The following is an 18,741-nucleotide window of genomic DNA, read 5'->3' as shown; positions in this document are numbered from 1 at the left end:
TACTAAATATTCCACGCTCAACTGTTAGTGGGATTATAACAAAGTGGAAGCAACTGGGAACAACAGCAACTCAGCCACCAAGTGGTAGGCCATGTAAAATGACAGAGCGGGGTCAGCGCATGCTGAAGCGCACAGTGCGTAGAAGTCACCAACTGTCTGCAGAGTCAATAGCTAAAGACCTCCAAACTTGGTGTGGCCTTCAGATTAGTACAACAACAGTGCATAGAGAGCTTCATGGAATGGGTTTCCATGGCCGAGCAGCTGCACCCAAGCCTTACATCACCAAGTGCAATGCAAAGCATCGGATGCCGTGGTGTAAAGCATGGTGCCACTGGACTCTAGAGCAGTGGAGACGTGTTCTCTGGAGTGACAAATTGCACGTCTCTGTCTGGCAATCCGATGGACGTGTCTGGGTTTGGCTGTTGCCAGGAGAACGGTACTTGCCTGACTGCATTGTGCCAAGTGTAAAGTATGATGGAGGGGGATTATGGTGTGGGGTTGTTTTTCAGGGGTTGGGCTTGGCCCCCTAGTTCCAGTGAAGGGACTCTTAAGGCAACATTTTGGACAATTTGATGCTCCCAACTTTGTGGGAAGAGTTTGGGGATGGCCCCTTCCTGTTCCAACATGACTGCGCATCAGTGCACAAAGCAAGGTCCATAAAGACATGGAGGAGCCAGTTTGGGGTGGAGGAACTTGACTGGCCTTCACAGAGTCCTGATTTCAACCCAACAGAACGCCTTTGGGATGAATTAGAGCGGAGACTGCAAGCCAGGCCTCCTCCCCCGACATCAGTGCCTGACCTGACAAATGCACTTCTGGAAGAATGGTCAAACCTTCCCATAGACACCCTCCTAAACCTTGTGGACGGCCTTCCCAGAAGAGTTGAAGCTGTTATAGCTGCAAAGGGCGGGGCCAACTCAATATTGAACCCTACGGACTAAGACTGGGAGGCCATTAAAGTTCATGTGCATGTAAAGGCCGGCCGACCAACACTTTTGGCAATATAGTGTATGTGAATGAACGGTAACGCATGCAGTACATTTTCAAAATGCATTGCAAAACACGAGTTTTCTATACAAAGCCGAAATAGTACTGCAAATGTGATGCACATTTTTGAAACGCACCTCGAAGCGTGTGTTTTCTGAGCGGGGTACTGTGCATTCAAACATGCAGATGCGATGGAAGCCCAAATGGCACTGCGAGCATGATGCGCAATTTGTGGGCAATGCTGCACATTTTCTAAACACATGGCAAAGCATGCGTTCTTCATGCGAGTTTCCTGCCTTTGTAAACGCCTAAACGGCAACGCATGTGCAATGCGGGTTTCCGAAACACAGGTTTGGAAACACACGGATGTGAATGCAGGCTAATTGTTAATGACACCCTAATCGCGGTTAGCAGACACGTGTTTTCCTGCCAAAATGCGCAAAGCTCCACGACCGAAAAGATTCTTAACCCCTTCACGCCGGCGCCTCCCGACCCTTTAAGGGTTCCAGAAGCCAGGAGGCGGGGCGGGGTTTAGGGTCATGGCGGTCACATGATCTGGAAAGGTCCCGATCGAAAGAGGAGATTGGGACCTTTCCGTGAGTATCGGACATGTGGGCGCGCGCTCTCGGCACATATGTCCTTTTTTAATAGAACGCAAATGTGCGGCCGCTCGGCGTCTAGGCCCAGATACTGGGAGGCCGCACATTTGCGTGCGGCCGGTGCGAAGAGGTTAAGCTACTTTGCTGCGTTTGTTGTGCATAGGGCAGCCCACTCAAGTGAATGGGCTGCCCTATATGTCATGCATGTTTACATGTGAAAAACATGCAAAACATCCGTGAGCGGGAACGCCATTTTTGCTATGCTCAGGCGTGAATAGGATGTGCGAGGAAAGTTTTCAAGCAGCAAGGATGACCAGGGAGGAGAGGCGAGGGTTAAAAAAAAACAAAACCCAGTCTCCAAAGTCTCAGTCGCTGGAAAATCGCTCTAGTGTGAACCGCTGCTAAGTGGATTTTTTACTGAAAATTCGCGTTTGCTAAACAGCTAATTAAATATCGCGTGACATAAATAAAAAAAACAGCAACAAGCACCATTTTCTTCCGCAGGGCCTCTGCTTTCAGACAATATTCATTTTTGGGGGTTCTAAGTACATTTCCAGGAGAAATGCAGATTGGGACATGTGCGGGAGAAATGTCAGCGTTGTCCCGGGCAGCAAACAGTTAAATATTCACACGACCTATAAATAAACTGAATGGGCGGGGCGAGGGAGGCGTGGTTAACCTCCACAGGTGTGAGATGGGTGTGGCCTGGCTTGTTATGAAGTCACGTGCTGTAGGTGTGGGGTGTGGCTCTGGGATAGGAATCTGACCACTCGCACTGTCATTATGCTGTACGGTCTCAGTACAAAGGTAACCTGTCACTTCTTCCTGAAATATTAGCCCCGCCCACAAACTAGCCGCCGCCACTAGGTGGGCATGGAACAGGTGCACTTGGCTGACGGCTGACACAGCCAATCACCGCCCCCTACCCCGCTCTTCCAACCAAAACACCGCCTCGCCGACCCAATTTGAATACAGGCCGCCTCACAGCCAATAGCAGCGCGCCCGCTTTCTCTCTTAACACTGACGGGATGACGTTGGCGCGCAAGTACACCTCCCTCAAAGGGCGGGGACGGGCGCGGCCTGTTGAGGAAGAGGGCGGGTACACCTTCGGCCAATTAGCGGCACTCAAGGGGGCGGGAGTTTGTCTGGGCGGCACTCCCTCTTGTCCCTTCTGTGCGTAATACCGTGCGCGGCCCCGGAGGCTAGAAGGAGAGTTCGAGAGCGCGCTTCTGTGTGTGAGAAGCGGAGGGGACGGGAAGATGGGGGAGAGAGCGGGAACCCGGTGAGTGAGGGGAGTCAGTGGGGTGGCCTGCGAATGGGGACAGTGTAAGGGAGTGTCAGACCAATATGTCTCTGTTGTCACCATAGACTGTGTAGTGTGACCACCAGTGTGTCATGTGTGCAGCCACAGTGTGTGGGGTGACTACGTGTGCTGGGCACTGTGTGCTCCCTGTGTGTGGTGTCACTGTGACCAGTACAGGGATGCTGGGACCTCCAGGACAATGTGTAGATCTGTCATTGTGTCAGTGTTGTCATTCCATGGGGCAGTGATACCTCCAGTGTGTCTGGTGTCTCTGCAGGCTGGTGTGTGATGTCACCCTGGCTGCTGTGATGTCACCCTGGCTGCTGTGATGTCACCCTGGCTGGCACAATGTGTGATGTTCAGCTACATACACAAGCAGGGCAGTGCTCCTCCATCCGCACTGTCAGGACTGGAATGTGGGTGCTCAGGCTGGGGGACCGTCACACCCCGCAAGTCCTCTGTCCAATAGAAAGAAGCCGACTACCCCGCACCATCCAGGAGTGCAAATACTTTATTGGCTACATGGAGCAATCCAATGGAGGGGCAGGTCTACGCTTTTTGACTAGGAAGCCTTAGTTATGACGCTATGACGTCAAGCTTTCTAGCTGAAACGCGTAGACCTGCCCTTCCATTGGATTGTTTCATGTAGATAATAAAGTATTTACACTTCTGGATGGTGCTGAGTAGTCGGCTACATTGTTTAGTGGTGCGTGACGTTGCTATAGCTATGGCTGCATTTTTTTGTGACGTCATTATAGCTGTGGTTGGCGCGGTGTGTGACGTCACCATAGCTGTGGTTGGCACTGTGTGTGAAATCACTATAGCTATGGCTGGCGTTCTCTGTGACGTCACTATGGCTGGAGTGGTGTGTGAAGTCGTTATGGCCAGAGTTCCTTGTGATTTCACTATAGCTATGGCCGGCGTTCCATGTGAAATCACAAGCTATGGCTGGTGCAGTGTGTGACGTCACTATAGCTATGGCCAGAGTTACTTGTGATGATATACCTATGGCCAGCATTCCAAGTGAAATCACTAGCTATGGCCGGTGCAGTGTGTGACATAACTATAGCTACGGCCGGTGCAGTGTGTGACGTCACTATAGCTATGGCCGGCATTCTTTTGTGACATAACTATAGCTATGGCCGGCGTTCCATGTGAAATCACTAGCTATGGCCGGTGCGGTGTGTGACGTCACTATAGCTATGGCCAGAGTTACTTGTGATGATATAGCTATGGCCGGCATTCCAGGTGACGTCACTATAGCTATGGCCGGCATTCCAAGTGAAATCACTAGCTATGGCCGGTGCGGTGTGTGACATCACTATAGCTATGGCCAGCATTCCAGGTGACTTCACTATAGCTATGGCCGGCGGTCCTTGTGACGTCACTATACCTATGGCCAGCTTTCCAGGTGACGTCACTATGGCTGGTGTAATGTGTTACGTCACTATAGCTATGGCTGGAGTTCCTTGTGATGTCACTATAGCTATGACCAGTGTTCCTTGTGATGTCACTATAGCTGCCGTTCCGGATGACGTCACTATAGCTATGGCCGGTGTTCCTTGTGACGTCACTATAGCTATGGCCGGCGTTCCTTGTGACGTCACTATAGCCGGCGTTCCTTGTGACGTCACTATAGCCGGCGTTCCTTGTGACGTCACTATAGCCGGCGTTCCTTGTGACGTCACTATAGCCGGCGTTCCTTGTGACGTCACTATGGCCGGCGTTCCTTGTGACATCACTATAGCTATGGCCGGCGTTCCTTGTGACGTCACTATAGCTATGGCCGGCGTTCCTTGTGACGTCACTATAGCTATGGCCGGCGTTCCTTGTGACGTCACTATAGCTATGGCCGGCGTTCCTTGTGACGTCACTATAGCTATGGCCGGCGTTTTTTTTGTGATGTCACTATAGCAATGGCCGGCGTTCACTATAGTCATGGGAAGTGGGACTAAGTTTGCGTAGTCACTCTGTTGTGTAGTCACTGTACCAGTACTGGGACGTCTCATGCATTGTGTATATTATATGTACGGCTCCTACAACCTGTATACAAAGTAATGGGATGGACCTGGCTGTGCCCGGCACTGGGTGATGATGTCATAGAAGTGGGCATTAGAACCACCAGTGTGCTCCGTGATGTCACTATAGGCCATGCTTTGTTAGTCCAGCAGTGGTGTGTATGGCACTGTGTGCCCATTATATTGTACTGGCACTGCAAAGCCAACCATAGATGAATTGAAATTTGGATGGTGGAGACTGGCCATATTTTCATCCATCTATGGGCCGTTCCCGATCCATCGAACTTCTGTTGAATGGGAGTGTTGGGAAAACGTTTGTCAATCAGCAGCTGCAGCCACTGATCAGTGTATTCATGAGTCCCGCTGTCAGGATACAATGGCCCAGCGGGGAGGATTCCTCCATTCACCTGACATGTCTGGAGGAGGGAATACGGTCATTTTTCTCCCACCGGCTGGCAGCCTTGCTCTACTCTCTTCATGGATCTACAAGCTTCACTGAGAGCAGCAGGAGTCATTATCTCACAATGCTGTTAGTCAAATCCTGAGAGTGGGGGGCAGGGCTCAGCTGTGTGTGTCTATGAATGCACACAGCTCAGTTTGGGAGCGTGCCTGCATAGGTGCCCCCATAGTACATGGCTTGGTATGGGGACACTCGCAGGGAGGGGGAGAGGACAGCACTGTTGGGGGACCGCCAAAAAAGAGGTAAGGGATTGCTCTGTGTTCCATCATTATAGAGCGCAAATAAGTATAACTTTGATTTTTTCATTAAAAAAAAAAAAAAAGGGGGGGGGGGGCTTTAAAATCACAGTAAAGCTGGACATACGCTGGTCTCCCTGATTTTAGTTGAAGCAGCCAGTCTGAAAACTCTCAGCTGGGTAGTGCCAGCCAATGATGCCAATCACATACAAGCACTGGTCGGGTTTTCGGTGGACGCTGAATACAATGGCGAGCAGCTGAAGATCCTGTCTCTCTGATGATTTGTGTGTATGGGGTTGTCCATGGATTTCTCTCGTGTGACTGAATGAGAGAAACACGAAGTGTGTATGGCCAGCTTAAACTCCATCTCCACTTGAACACACCTAGGTGATCCCAGCAGAAGTTGGCCCCTGCACCGTCCGCAACCTCTTGGGATGCAACACGGGTCCCAGGAGGCTGCGGGACCATTTACAACGCGTGGCTCGCCCATGTGCAGTGGGAGGCTGGCTCTGAAGCTGCCAGGATCCCCTGACAACTTCCCACAGTCAGCATCCCGACACCAGGGACCTGAAGTCTGGTGAAGAACTGGCCTGGGCGAGGACAACGCCTGATCCCTGGACAGAATGTCTTTTTAATGAAAGTCGGTAGCTATAGTATTTGTAGGCTAGGTTCACATCTGTAACGGAACCGACCCCAGACTGCGCTTGGGTACTTCTGTTAGAATACCACTTCCCCGTCCGAAAACCGACCACAGACACCACAGCCGACCATACAAGACTAAACGACACCAATTTTGAAGTAAATCAGGAAGTAGACTAGTTTATTTAAACACAGATATAAGATATCTACACTCAGGGCACAATCCCCCCTCCCTGCATAATGACACAGGGTGGGGCAATCTACATTTAGTAACAAGAGACACACCAGCAGACAGTCCCATCAGGAGGGAGGGCTGCTGAAAACACCCCCCGCCAAGCCAATACACACAAACGCATACATCCCATATTAGTTTGCTCGCAAGCAAGACACACAATAGAACAATGGGATGCAACCACATGGCATTAAACAATCAACAACCCCCCACCCCAATATTAGGACAGATCACCCTGTACCCCTAACAGGCACAGGGTGACTTACACATAAGAGGGATATGGGGAGCTGAAACAGGAGTCTCCCCACCTCTCCAAAGTGAGCCATGTTCCATGGGCCCCCCACCCAAAGTGACTCCCGTCACAGTTCCTCTGCGGATCTGCACAAAATCCTCACCACCCGCACAGAGGAATGCGGACCTGCGGGCGTGTGCCCGCACTGGAAAACGCAGCCATACTGGGAACTGAGGTTCTCGTGTGGGGTGCGATTTCAGAAGTAGGGCAGGGACTTCTTCCCTGCGTGTGACGGGGCACGGGAGTCCGTTCAAATGAATGGGTTCTCGTGCCCGCACAAAATGCGGCCCGCACTGCCGCATAGATGTGAACCGGGGCTAAACGAAGAACTCTGGGCAAAATCTTTTATTTTCCCTGCACTGCATGGGTTAACTACTCATTTTATCTACGGGGCGCAAGGAAAAGTCATACTTGCCCGATAAGGGGAAGGCGGATGACTTTGCGATCTCCGTCTCAGCCAATTGGAGGAAGCTTTGTATTTGTGCTCTGCCTATATGAGACAGGAATCCTCTGTCCTACTGCCGGCACGCAGCGCTGTATACTGTATGTAGTTGAGAATATGGACAGTAAATACAGCGTGCCCAGCAAGTTACATAGTTAGTCTGGCTGAAAATAAGACAAAAGTCCATCTAGTTCCACCATTAATTTAAAAAAAAAAAAAAAAATAATAATAATCCTACACCCACAGTTGATCCAGAGGAAGGAAAAAAAAAAACTGTGCAACTGTTAGTGAAGTGAATCATTGGTTTGGGCCAGCTTGGTGTGTTTGGGCCAGCTTGGTGTGTTTGGGCCAGCTTGGTGTGTTTGGGCCAGCTTGGGACGTTAAACCTAGAGTTGGTCTTTAACCCCCCTGGCGGTATTCCCGAGTGTAGCTTGGGTTTAACTTTCAGTACCAGAAGCGGTAACCCTGAGCTACACTCGGGAATACACTGCAGCGCTTCTCCAGCGATCCCTCCAGCACTTACCTTGTCCTGCGCTCCTGTGATGTCCCCCCCCAGCAGCATCTCCGGCCATCTCCTCTGGCCGATGCCGGCGTTCTGCGTTCCGCTCCCTGAGCGTCGGTACGTACAGGCAGCGGAACCGGCGGGAATTTAAAAATGTAAAAATGTGACATTCACTCAATACACTAAAATCTGGTAGTATAACATTCCTGTATCAAACCATTTCACATACATTTTGTCCCGAGTGCTTTGTCCGGCGCCCTGCCTGCATTTTTACTGTTCTTTCTGTCTGGAAACTGAGAAACGTCCATGGCGTCCAAAAAGCGTCCCTTTAGGTCAAAAGCGGTTTTAGACCGGCTAGAGAACAGCGATAGTAAATCAGAACCACTTGCAGAATTGAGTGATAATGATTCGTGGGGGAAATTCATCATCAGACACTGAAAACGATTCTGCGACTTTGCTCAGCGATGTGCGAACTTGGCGCTCTATTTCACATTTCAGTGTTTTTGGTTTGATTATATTATTGAATTAAATTATTATTATTTTTTATGATTAAATTTATTATATTATAATTTATGATTTTGTGTTTCAAATTTTATCATATCCGGGATGTTTACTGGACTCTTGTTCGGACAGATTTCAGTGAGTTATTCCTAAAAATTACAGGCCTACAATAAAAAAAAACTACATATTTCCATGCAAAAAAAATGTACCGCTTTGAGCACAGAAATATGGACATAATCAGACCTCTAGGGAGGGTTAAGTGAATTGTTGGTTTGGGCCAGCTTGGTGCGTTTGGGCCAGCTTGGGAAGTTAAACTTAGAGTTGGCAATTAACCTCTTCATGCCGGCAGAACGCAAATCTGTGGCCGCCTGGCATCTGGGCCCAGACGCCGAGCTGCCGCACATTTGTGTTCTATTAAAAAAGGACATACAGTATGTGCCGAGAGCGCGCGCCCTGCGCACGTGTCCAGTACTCGCGGAAAGGTCCCGATCTCCTCTTTCGTTTGGGACCTTTCCCGATCATGTGACGGCGCGTCACAGCGGTCACATGACCCTAAACCCCGCCCCACCTCCCAGCTTCTGAAACTCTTAAAGGGCCGGAAGGCGCCTGTGTGAAGGGGTTAACCATGTGTCTAGCACCCTGTGATCAGTGTGTGTGCAGGTAATGGGGCCACCAGTGTGTTGCCAGTGCACTGGGTATGGGATCCATGCAGGATGTATAGCCACTGTAGTCCGTACACTGGGTCCGCCAGTCTGCCATGTTATGTTGTAGTCCTTGGCAGTGGGACCACCATTGTGGCTGGCCAGTCTTGTGTTGTCACTGTAGCTAGTACACTGGTTAGGCCCCCCCGTAGCTGTCCCGAGTCCTCATACGGGGTGATGGACCTTGTCTTGTCACTTCTAGTAAACTGCATGAGCGGTGTGTCACGGATGTTGGTGTCTCTATATACATAATATATGTGTGGATGGGGTTGGTGTACCCATTGTGCCATGTAATGTGACCACATCTATTATACTATGTAAGTGATCTGTAGGGCTCCATGTATACGATTGTAGCACTTGGCATACACCCGATGGGTATATTGTGTTGGCATAGCTGTTAGAACACCATTTGTACCCACCATACACCGTGTAACAATTTTCAAACTCCAGTGAAGGCTAGAAAGCAGCATATGGCATGTTTTCTAGACACGGCCTGTATGAACACCATGTGTATGTGGTGATCTTTGTTATCTGGTAATGGATGTGTGTAGAGTGTTGGTGTGATCAGGATAATCCCCTGTATGTGTGCTCACATTGTCCTCTATCTGGTTTATGACCTTTGTAGTGGAACATATATCTGTATAATACTTTGTGTGTTTACTCTGTGTAATTATGATGCCATTTCCACTCCAGCGTGTAGTGCATTGGGGTGCGTGTCCGGGGCGCACCCTGCGTGCGTGTCCAGGGGGGGGGTCCATAGGGCACTGCATTGCCACACTCGCCTTCCTAGGATTGCTGCTTTTGTTGCACTTTTCTCAGTAGATCTCTCTATCTATCCATTCAGTCGTATCCAACCCTTGGCGATTGCATGGACCGTCACTCGTAAGGCTACGTTCACACTAGCGTTGTGTGCAGGCGGCAGAGAGGCGTTTGGGAAGTGTTTTTACCGCTTCCCAAACGCCTCTGCCAATTCTGCACATTACAGCACATGGTGCAGTTCTAAACTGGAGCGTTTGCGTCGCGGCAAAACGGACGCCTCTGGTCGAGTCAGGAGGCGTTGAAGCCTCCTATTCTCGTCTATGGTGCCGCTCCGCAAACGCCCGGCCGGCGTTTGCGGTGCGGTTGCAACACGGTTGCGGGGCGTTTGCGGAGCGGTAACACCACTCAAACTGCATTAAGCGTTTGTGGGGTGTTATTAACGCTCAGCAAATGCCTAGCAACCGCCGCTAAACCGCTCATGCGGCGTTTGCGGAGCATTTGACGAGCGTTAAAAAACGCTCCGCAAACGCAGGAGCAACGCTTCCCAAACGCTATAGGGGCGTTTGGCAAGCGTTGGTAAAACAGCCAAGTGTGAACGAGCCCTAAGTGACTTTTTCCCATGAATTCTCTTAGCAGTTATTTTGCAGGGTAGGTTGCCAGGTCTTTCCCCAACCCCCACCATGCAGGAGATCCCACATGGCCAGGGATGAAACTAGGACAATTTAGACAGGAGCTAATTAACCTACCAGCATGTCTTTGGAGTACCCGGAGGAAACCCACGCGAACACAGGGAGAACATGCAAACTCCATGCAGGAGGCACCATGGTTGGGAATTGAACCCATGACCCAATTACTGCAAGGCAGACGTGCTAACCACTAAGCCACTGCCACCCTTCTCAGTAGATACAATCCACATTAATGGATGAAGGACTGTCCGTTTTTTGTGGTTTTTTTTTTTTTGCATGTTCGTCTCAAATTGAAATCCGCTCTCGAAAGCTGTGTAATAACGATCAGAGTACCGGATGGTCGCTTTAAAAGCCGTATTTTTCATGTGTGTACAAAAGCAGAACTGCTCGTGCGGTGGTGTTGTACTGGCTCTGCACGGGTAAACACTCATTTTTGTTCTAGGGGAGAGGACACCGAACATACAGTGCATCCATGTTATTTCTAGGGGTAAGGGGGGGGGGGGGGGCCAGGGGCAGAAGCCGAAAAAACCAGTCTTGTGTGGGGAGGATCGGCGGGTCAGGTCAGTATACAGTGCATCCGGAACGTATTCACAGCGCTTCACTTTTGTCACATTTTATGTTAGACTTATTCCAAAATGGATTAAATTCATTTTTTTTCCTCAACATTCTACAAACAATACCCCATAATGACAATGTGAAAGAAGTTTGTTTTGAAATCTTTGCAATTTATTAAAAATAAAAAAACCCCCATGTACATAAGTCTTCACAGCCTTTGCTCAATACTTTGTTGAAGCCCCTTTAGCACCAATTCCAGCCTCGAGTCGCGTTGGGTATGATGGATGCTACAAGCTTGGCACACCTATTTTGAGGCACTTTTTCCCATTCTTCTTTGCAGTACCTCTCAAGCTCCATCAGGTTGGGTGGGGAGCGTTGTTGCGCAGACATTTTCAGATATCTGCAGAGATGTTCATGTCTGGACTCTGACTGGGCGACTCCAGGACATTCACAGACTTGGCCCGTAGCCACTCCTTTGTTATATGGGCTGTATGCTTAGGGTCGTTGTCCTGTTGAAAGATGAACCGTCGCCCCGGTCTAAGGTCCAGAGCGCTCTGGAACAGGTTCTCATCAAGGATGTCTCTGTTCATTGCCACATTCATCTTTCCTTTGATCCTGACTAGTATTGCATTTCCTGCCGCTGAAAAACATCCCCACAGCATGATGCTGCCACCACCATGCTTCACTGTAGGGATGGTATTGGCCAGGTGGTGAGCGGTGCCTGGTTTCCTCCAGACATGCCACTTAGCATTCAGGCCAAAGAGTTCAATCTTTGTTTCATCAGGCCAGAGAGTTTTGTTTCTCATGGTCTGACAGTCCCTCAGGTGCCTTTTGGCACACTCTAGGTGGGCTGCCATTTGCCTTTTACTGAGGAGTGGCTTCTGTCTGGCCACTCTACCATAATGGCCTGATTGGTGGAGTGCTGTAGAGATGGTTGTTCTTCTGGAAGGTTCTCCTCTCTCCACAGAGAAACACTGAAGTTCTTTCAGAGTGACCATTGGGTGCTTGGTTGCCTCCCTGGCTAAGGTCCTTCTCCCTCAATCGCTCATTTCAGCCAGGCGGAGCGCTCTAAGAAGATTCCTGATGGTTCCAAACTTCTTCCATTTACGGATGATGGAGGCCACTGTGCTCATTGGGACCTTCAATGCTGCAGAACTTTTTCTGTACCCTTCCCCAGATCTGTGCCTTGATACAATCCCGTCTCAGAGGTCTACGGACAATTCATTGGACTTCATGGCTTGGTTTGTGCTCTGACATGCACTGCTAACTGTGGGACCTTCTATAGACAGGTTTATGCCTTTCCTAATCATGTCCAATCAACTGAATTTCCTACAGGTGGACTCCAATAAACTTGTGGAAACATCTCAAGGATGATCAGTGGGAACAGGATGCACCAGAGCTCAATTTCGAGTGTCATGGCAAAGGTTGTGAATACTTATTTACATGTTTTTTTTTTTTTTTTAATAAATTGCAAATGGCACCTCTCCCCCGCCCCACAGAGTGGAACCCAGCATTCCAGGATCCCTGGAGTCTCCCCCATCGCTTCCTGTGCACAGCTCCAGGAAAGCCAGCCCTCTGGAGAACACCGCAGCCCCCCCCCCTACCCCCAGAGCGCATCGAGTAGAGGACGCGGCCTCCTGCACCAACCACCCTGTCCACTCCATGGAGCACATCAATGCCATCAACTGTGGTGGTGCTCCCTACCAGCAAGTCCCTCCACCTATGCAATAGTGGACAGATCCACCTCCAGCATGGCGCAGATCCCCCCCCCCCCTACCCTCGGGTGACGCTGCCCCCCACTTGTCTTGCTGCCCCCTTCTGTGACAGTGCTGTGATGCTGCTCCACACCTGGCCCACTGCCCCTCCTTTCCATGAGGCTGCCCCCCTCCCATCCTGCTGCCCCTCCACCTGGCTTTTACAATAGGATGCCTCAAGAATCTCAAGAATCCATCATTTTAAAGGATTCCTCAGGACTCTTCATAATTTTAAAGGGTGCCTTGACTGAAAAAAGGTTGAGAAAGCTCTACGTTGTGTATATTTTGCTGCTCAACCCAGCGTTGGATGGGAGCCTCAGCTGTGACCGATAAAGGCTGTCCTGACTGGTCCCGTTTTATCAGCTGCAGCCACATTACAGTAGGTGGGAACTCAGCACAACACAAGTTTTCTGTCGTCGTGCGCCTATTGCTAGGAACTTCTTAGAAAAGCAGAAGTGCTGATGAGGCCCCAGTTCAGTCCTCCTACACTTGCTGGATTTGTTTTTATTGAAGGCCTCTAAGGACTAGTTAACACTGCATAGAACATGCATCTGCGTTGAAGCATGTTAGGCACTGTGGCATGCATTTTTAATGCATTGCACTGTGTTACTACTGCATGTTGAGTTGCATTTTTTTTTTTTTGTGTGTGCGCGTGTTTTTTTTTAATTTCAAAGATGTGTTATCAAGCGTTTTTTTTTTTTTTTTTTTGCACAACATAAAAATACATAATTTTTTTCTTCAGCAGACTCCAACACAATGGTTTAGTGCAGTGGTGGGCAACCTTTTTTTTCGACTGAGCCAAATCTCGCCAAAACCACGATTGAAATTTATTTTGAGAGAAACCTTTTTAAAACTGAAAATACATCCCCCATATAGTAATTCATCCCCCCTATAGTAATTCATCCCCCATAGTAATTCATCCCCCGTAGTAATTCATCCCCCCTATAGTAATTCATCCCCCATATAGTAATTCATCCCCCATATAGTAATTCATCCCCCATATAGTAATTCATCCCCCATATAGTAATTCATCCCCCATATAGTAATTCATCCCCCATATAGTAATTCATCCCCCCTATAGTAATTCATCCCCCCCCATAGTAATTCATCCCCCCCCATAGTAATTCATCCCCCCTATAGTAATTCATCCCCTATAGTAATTCATCCCCTATAGTAATTCATCCCCCATAGTAATTCATTCCCCATATTGTGTGAATTCACTTACCTTTGCTCCGCGCGTTCCTCTCGCTGGGTTCCCGCGCCGTTCTGGTCTTCAGGGCGGACTGTGAGAGGAGAGGAGTTCGTCACGCTGCCCCGCCTACATCCTGGCTGCCCCGCCTACATCCTGACAGCCAATGTTTGCCAGCGGGCGCCCGGCACACAGAAGATCTGCATTAAAAGAGCCGCGGCTTGCCGACCCTATTGCCTGTCACCTGGTGGGCAGTGTGCTCCGGAGCCGCAGGAAAGGTGAAAAAGAGCCGCATGCGGCTCCGGAGCCGCGGGTTGCCGACACCCGGTTTAGTGGGATCAAGGCACATAGACAGCAGTTGTACTTGCGGTGGCTTTGCATTGAGTCCTCATGGACTAACTCAGATCAGCACAGGTTAACACGCTTAGGGCTCATGTACACTGCAGATAAATGCACGTTTAGGAGCTGTTCAGCGGGTTTTTTTTTTTTCCAGCAGCCCCTGAACCCGCACTAATGTTTTCCTATGTGTCCACGTACACCCCTTCGTTTGCAGTTGTTTACAGGCAGTTGAGTTTAGTCGTTTTTTTTTTTTTGTTTTTTTTTTAATGCATAAAACTTGCGTTCAGCAGTCTATTTTATCAGCGTTTCAAATGCAAAACGCTTGTAAACGCAACAAATAGCGGTTATAAGCGTTTGTGTTTTAATTTTTTTTGTTTAACTCTCCCGATGCTGTCCAGAGCCTTTCTTCATCATGAAAAATACATGCAAAGCGTTTTCCAGGTACTCAGATGGACAAAACACTGAACACAGGATGTTCCTACCAAGCTTGTCACACATCGTAATGACCAATTCACACCTCAGACCTCTCCCACCCTTGGAAATAAAAGATATGTTAATGATAATTCACACCTCAAATTCCTCATGAAGACCCCCTGCCAGGTGACCTTAATGACTCCCTCCACCAGACACCTTCCCCACCCTTGGAAACAAAAGAAATGTTAATGAGCATCTCACACCTAGCTAATGTCAACACATACTGCTGTCTCTGCTTCTACTCTCTGTATTTCTCTGAAACAGTCTGAAATAGTTAATAATTTACCAATTTTCAGTGCATTCTGGGCATTTGGGAGGTTCTCCTGTGCTTATCTTTAAAAAAAACGCTTCTAAACGCACATAAATGTGCATAAACGCGTTATGCAAACACAGCTAAACAGACCTTTTTTACCTACGTTTTCCAGCAGTCAGTTTCCATCATTCAGAAGTGTCCCGTGTACATGGGGCCTTAGGGGTTGAGTTGCAAAAACTGGAGAGTGCAAAATCTGGTGCAGCTTTGCATGGCAGCCAAACAGCTTTTCACTTCAGCTTGTTCAGTTAAGCTTTGACAATAAGTCCTCACGCACACGGGACATTTTTACAGCGGCTGTTTTTGGCTTTTGACTTTTTTTTTTTTTTCCTACAGCCAGTAAGATCAAGGGACCAGGGAAATCAACCATCCCAAGAGGATAGTGGAGGGCCATTCCTCCCAGAGCAGCAATCAGTGGAGTGGATAGGGGGCAATAGAGCCAAGTTTATACAATCCTCTTTTATACAGATACTTTACTGGCAAAGTTTAGCATGCAGATATTTAGGACTTATTCACACTGAGGGAGTGATTTACTAAAAACGGAGAGTCCAAAATCTGGTGCAGCTCTGCATAGAAACCAATCAGCTTCCAGGTTTAAGTCCTCCTGCACACGGGACGTTTTTACAGCGGCTGTTTTTGGCTTTTGACGTCGTTTCCTACAGCCATTAACCCCCCCAGCATGTTACCCTATGATTATTTATTTCAGGTACTTATATAGCGTCGTCAATTTACGCAGCACTTTACATATATATTGTACATTCACATCAGTCCCTAACCCTCAAGGGGTGTACAATCTAAGGTCCCTAACTCACATTCATATTCAAGGGCCAATTTAGACAGGATCCAATTAACCTACCAACATGTCTTTGGAGTGTGGGAGGAAACCGGAGTACCCGGAGGAAACCCACGCAGGCACAGGGAGAACATGCAAACTCCAGGCAGGAGGTGCCGTGGTTGGGATTCAAACCAACGACCCGAGTACTGCCAGGCGGAAGTGCTAACCATTTAGCCACTGTACTGCCCATTCAGATTCTTCAAATACAATCACCACGTGAGTAAAATATATAGTGTCCCCCTCTCGGGTGTGCACTCACCAAATGGATATGCCTCCCATTCTCATAGCTGACTTGTTCGCTTAACCTCCCTGGCGGTATTCCCGAGTGTAGCTCGGGGTAAAGTTTCAGTACCAAAAGCGGTAACCCCGAGCTACACTCGGGCTTACCATGCGGTGTTGCTCAGGGATTCACTGCAGAGCTTACCTTGTCCTTCGCTGCTGCGATGTCCCCCCTGCAGTGTCCCCGGCCATCTCCGGCTGATGCCGGCATCCGGCTTCTGTGTTTCGGGCCCTGTGACGTCGGGACATACAGGCACCGGCGGGAAATTTGAAAATTTAAAAAAGTCATTTTTTTCAAAACGAATTTTACATAGTAAAACATTGCTGTTTCAACCCATTTCACATACATTTTGTCCCGAGTGCTTTGTCCGGCGCCCTGTCTGCATTTTTACTGTTCTTTCTACCTGGAAACTTCGAAAAGTCCATGGCATCCAAAAAGCGTCCCTTTATGTCAAAAGCGGGTTTAGATCAGCTAGAGAACAGTGATAGTAAATCAGAACCACTTGCAGAATTGAGTGATAATGATTCGTGGGGGAAATTCCTCATCAGACACTGAAACCGATTCTGCGACTTTGCTCAGCGATGTGCGAACTTGGCGCTCTATTTCAAATTTCATTGTTTTTGGTTTGATTACATTATTGAATTAAATTTATTATTTTATTATTATTTTTTATGATTATTTATTATATTATTTATGATTTCGTGTTTCAAATTTTATCCTACCCGGGATGTTTACTAGACTCTTGTTCGGACAGATTTCAGTGAGTTATTCCTAAAAATTACAGCCTACAATAAAAAAAAACTACATATTTCCATGCAAAATAATGTACCGCTTTCAGCACCAAAAATCTGAAATAATCAGACCGCCAGGGAGGTTAAGAGTTGTTATCCACAAAATGATCAACTTATATACTGGATGACAATCACCTCCTCCAATTCACCACAATATCTCTTATTCCAGGATATCCAAATGACATAACATAGATATGGATAAATGATCGGTATACAGGTGTTGATGAACGGTAAGCAGCCACCTTCCCTCCTCAAACAAGACGTACAACGCTCAAGGTGAACAAAATAAAAGCTAGTGTCAATCATCTACACCATATTAATGAACAAAGTACACCTTTGATGTTCAATAAAGTTTTATAGGGAACTATAAAACCGGTTTTTGATATTTTATCATTTTTAATTGCTTTTCTGAATATTTTGTTGTTTTTTTTGTGTGTTTCTGGCACAGCATCAATCAGGGCTTTGCAGACAGACCTAAACTGTAGTAATAGAAGCCCCTACCAAGGAACTTTCCCTGCAGATGCCAAAAAACAGGGAGAGCTAATGTGACCACATAACCGCGCATGAGTGGCATGAAATATATGAATTATGTAAACAAATTATGGCAATTTAACACGTATCTGTTCAGTATCACTTTGAACTTCACTCTCTCAGTATTGACTGTTTAACCCTTCTGCTGATAGCATTAGTAAATAGAACGTATATCATATTTACTTGTTTTTAACTTTTTTTTTTTTTTTTTTTAATCAGTTGTTTCCAGGCCTAGGTAAATTATGCAATACATCCCAGGAGACTACAGGAGGGAAGGAGGGATTTTCTCAGCCGAACACTCCTGTATGCATGCCTGAGGTAAGGGCAGATGGATTTCAGGAAGTAAATGCTATATGAATCATCATCTGCCCTTACTCAAGATGGCCAGAAATGCCAAAGTGGTGTTTTTCAAAGTGATTCTCAGCAAAAGAAAGCATGGAGACTTGGATGGGGGAGTTTGCTTTGAATATCAAAAATGATTTAAATGGCGTTTTTGGTTTGTCGTGCTCAGATGCAGTGTGTTTCTGCTCTAAGCTCTGCATAGTATGCGGAAGGGTCAGAACCTCTGTCAATTGTTGTCTGAAACACGGCTATGGAGGTGTCTTCTCACTTTTCTGTCCCTGGTGACACCAGGTTTGGAAATGAGTGTAGAGGGTGTCACCAGGTGTGAAAGCAATAAAGCTCTGGCAGATGGTTTTTGAGCGGTTGTGCTACAATAGCTAAAATTGAATTGCTGCTGTTGTAATCCTGCTTCTCTTCTGTTTAGCATTGTTTTGCAAGCCTCTTTTCCAGTTGTAGAGATGAAGCACCGTTTTACGCAAAATGATGGTAGAATGGAGAAAGAGGGTAAATTGTGAAATACTGCTGCAATATAACAAAAGCTGGCAGATGAGGAGCAAAATTAACCCCTTGGCGCTGGCGCCTCCTCGGCCCTTTAAGGGTTTCAGAAGCCGGAACGGGGTTTTAGGGTCATGTGACCGCCGTGATCCGCCGGTACGGCGGTTGCATGATCGGGAAAGGTCCTAATCGAAAGAGGAGATCGGGACATTGCTGTGAGTACCGGACATATGTGCTGGTAGAGCGCATGGTGCGCACTCTCAGCACATATGTTTTTCTTAATTGCACACAAATTTGCGGCGTCAAGGCCCAGACGCCGGTAGGACGCACATTTGCGTGTGGCCGGCGCAAAGAGGTTAAACGAAAAAAAAAAACCTTAGACTTACCGGTAACAGTATTTCTAGGAGTCTTTCAGGACAGCACCTGGAGAGAGTGTAGCTCCACCTATTTTCCCAGGAAACACCGCGGTCTCAATCTTTAAAAGCTGGA

General features: G+C 47.9%; 1 protein-coding gene across 1 annotated transcript in view; it reads left to right on the top strand.

The window, feature by feature from the left end:
* Positions 1–2,741: 2,741 nt before the first annotated feature.
* Positions 2,742–18,741, top strand: part of ARRB2 (arrestin beta 2) — a 117,582-nt gene continuing 101,582 nt past the window's right edge. The window contains exon 1 of the mRNA XM_089688013.1: positions 2,742–2,868. Coding sequence (XP_089544139.1) covers positions 2,846–2,868 — 23 coding nt within the window. The 5' untranslated portion in view covers positions 2,742–2,845. The remainder of the gene's footprint in view (positions 2,869–18,741) is intronic.

Source organism: Staurois parvus, unplaced genomic scaffold (genome assembly GCF_062004578.1).
Source record: "Staurois parvus isolate SC_StPar_1 unplaced genomic scaffold, SC_StPar_1.0 ptg000444l, whole genome shotgun sequence".
Lineage (NCBI taxonomy): Eukaryota > Metazoa > Chordata > Amphibia > Anura > Ranidae > Staurois > Staurois parvus.
This window is presented reverse-complemented; position numbering and strand designations above follow the sequence as displayed.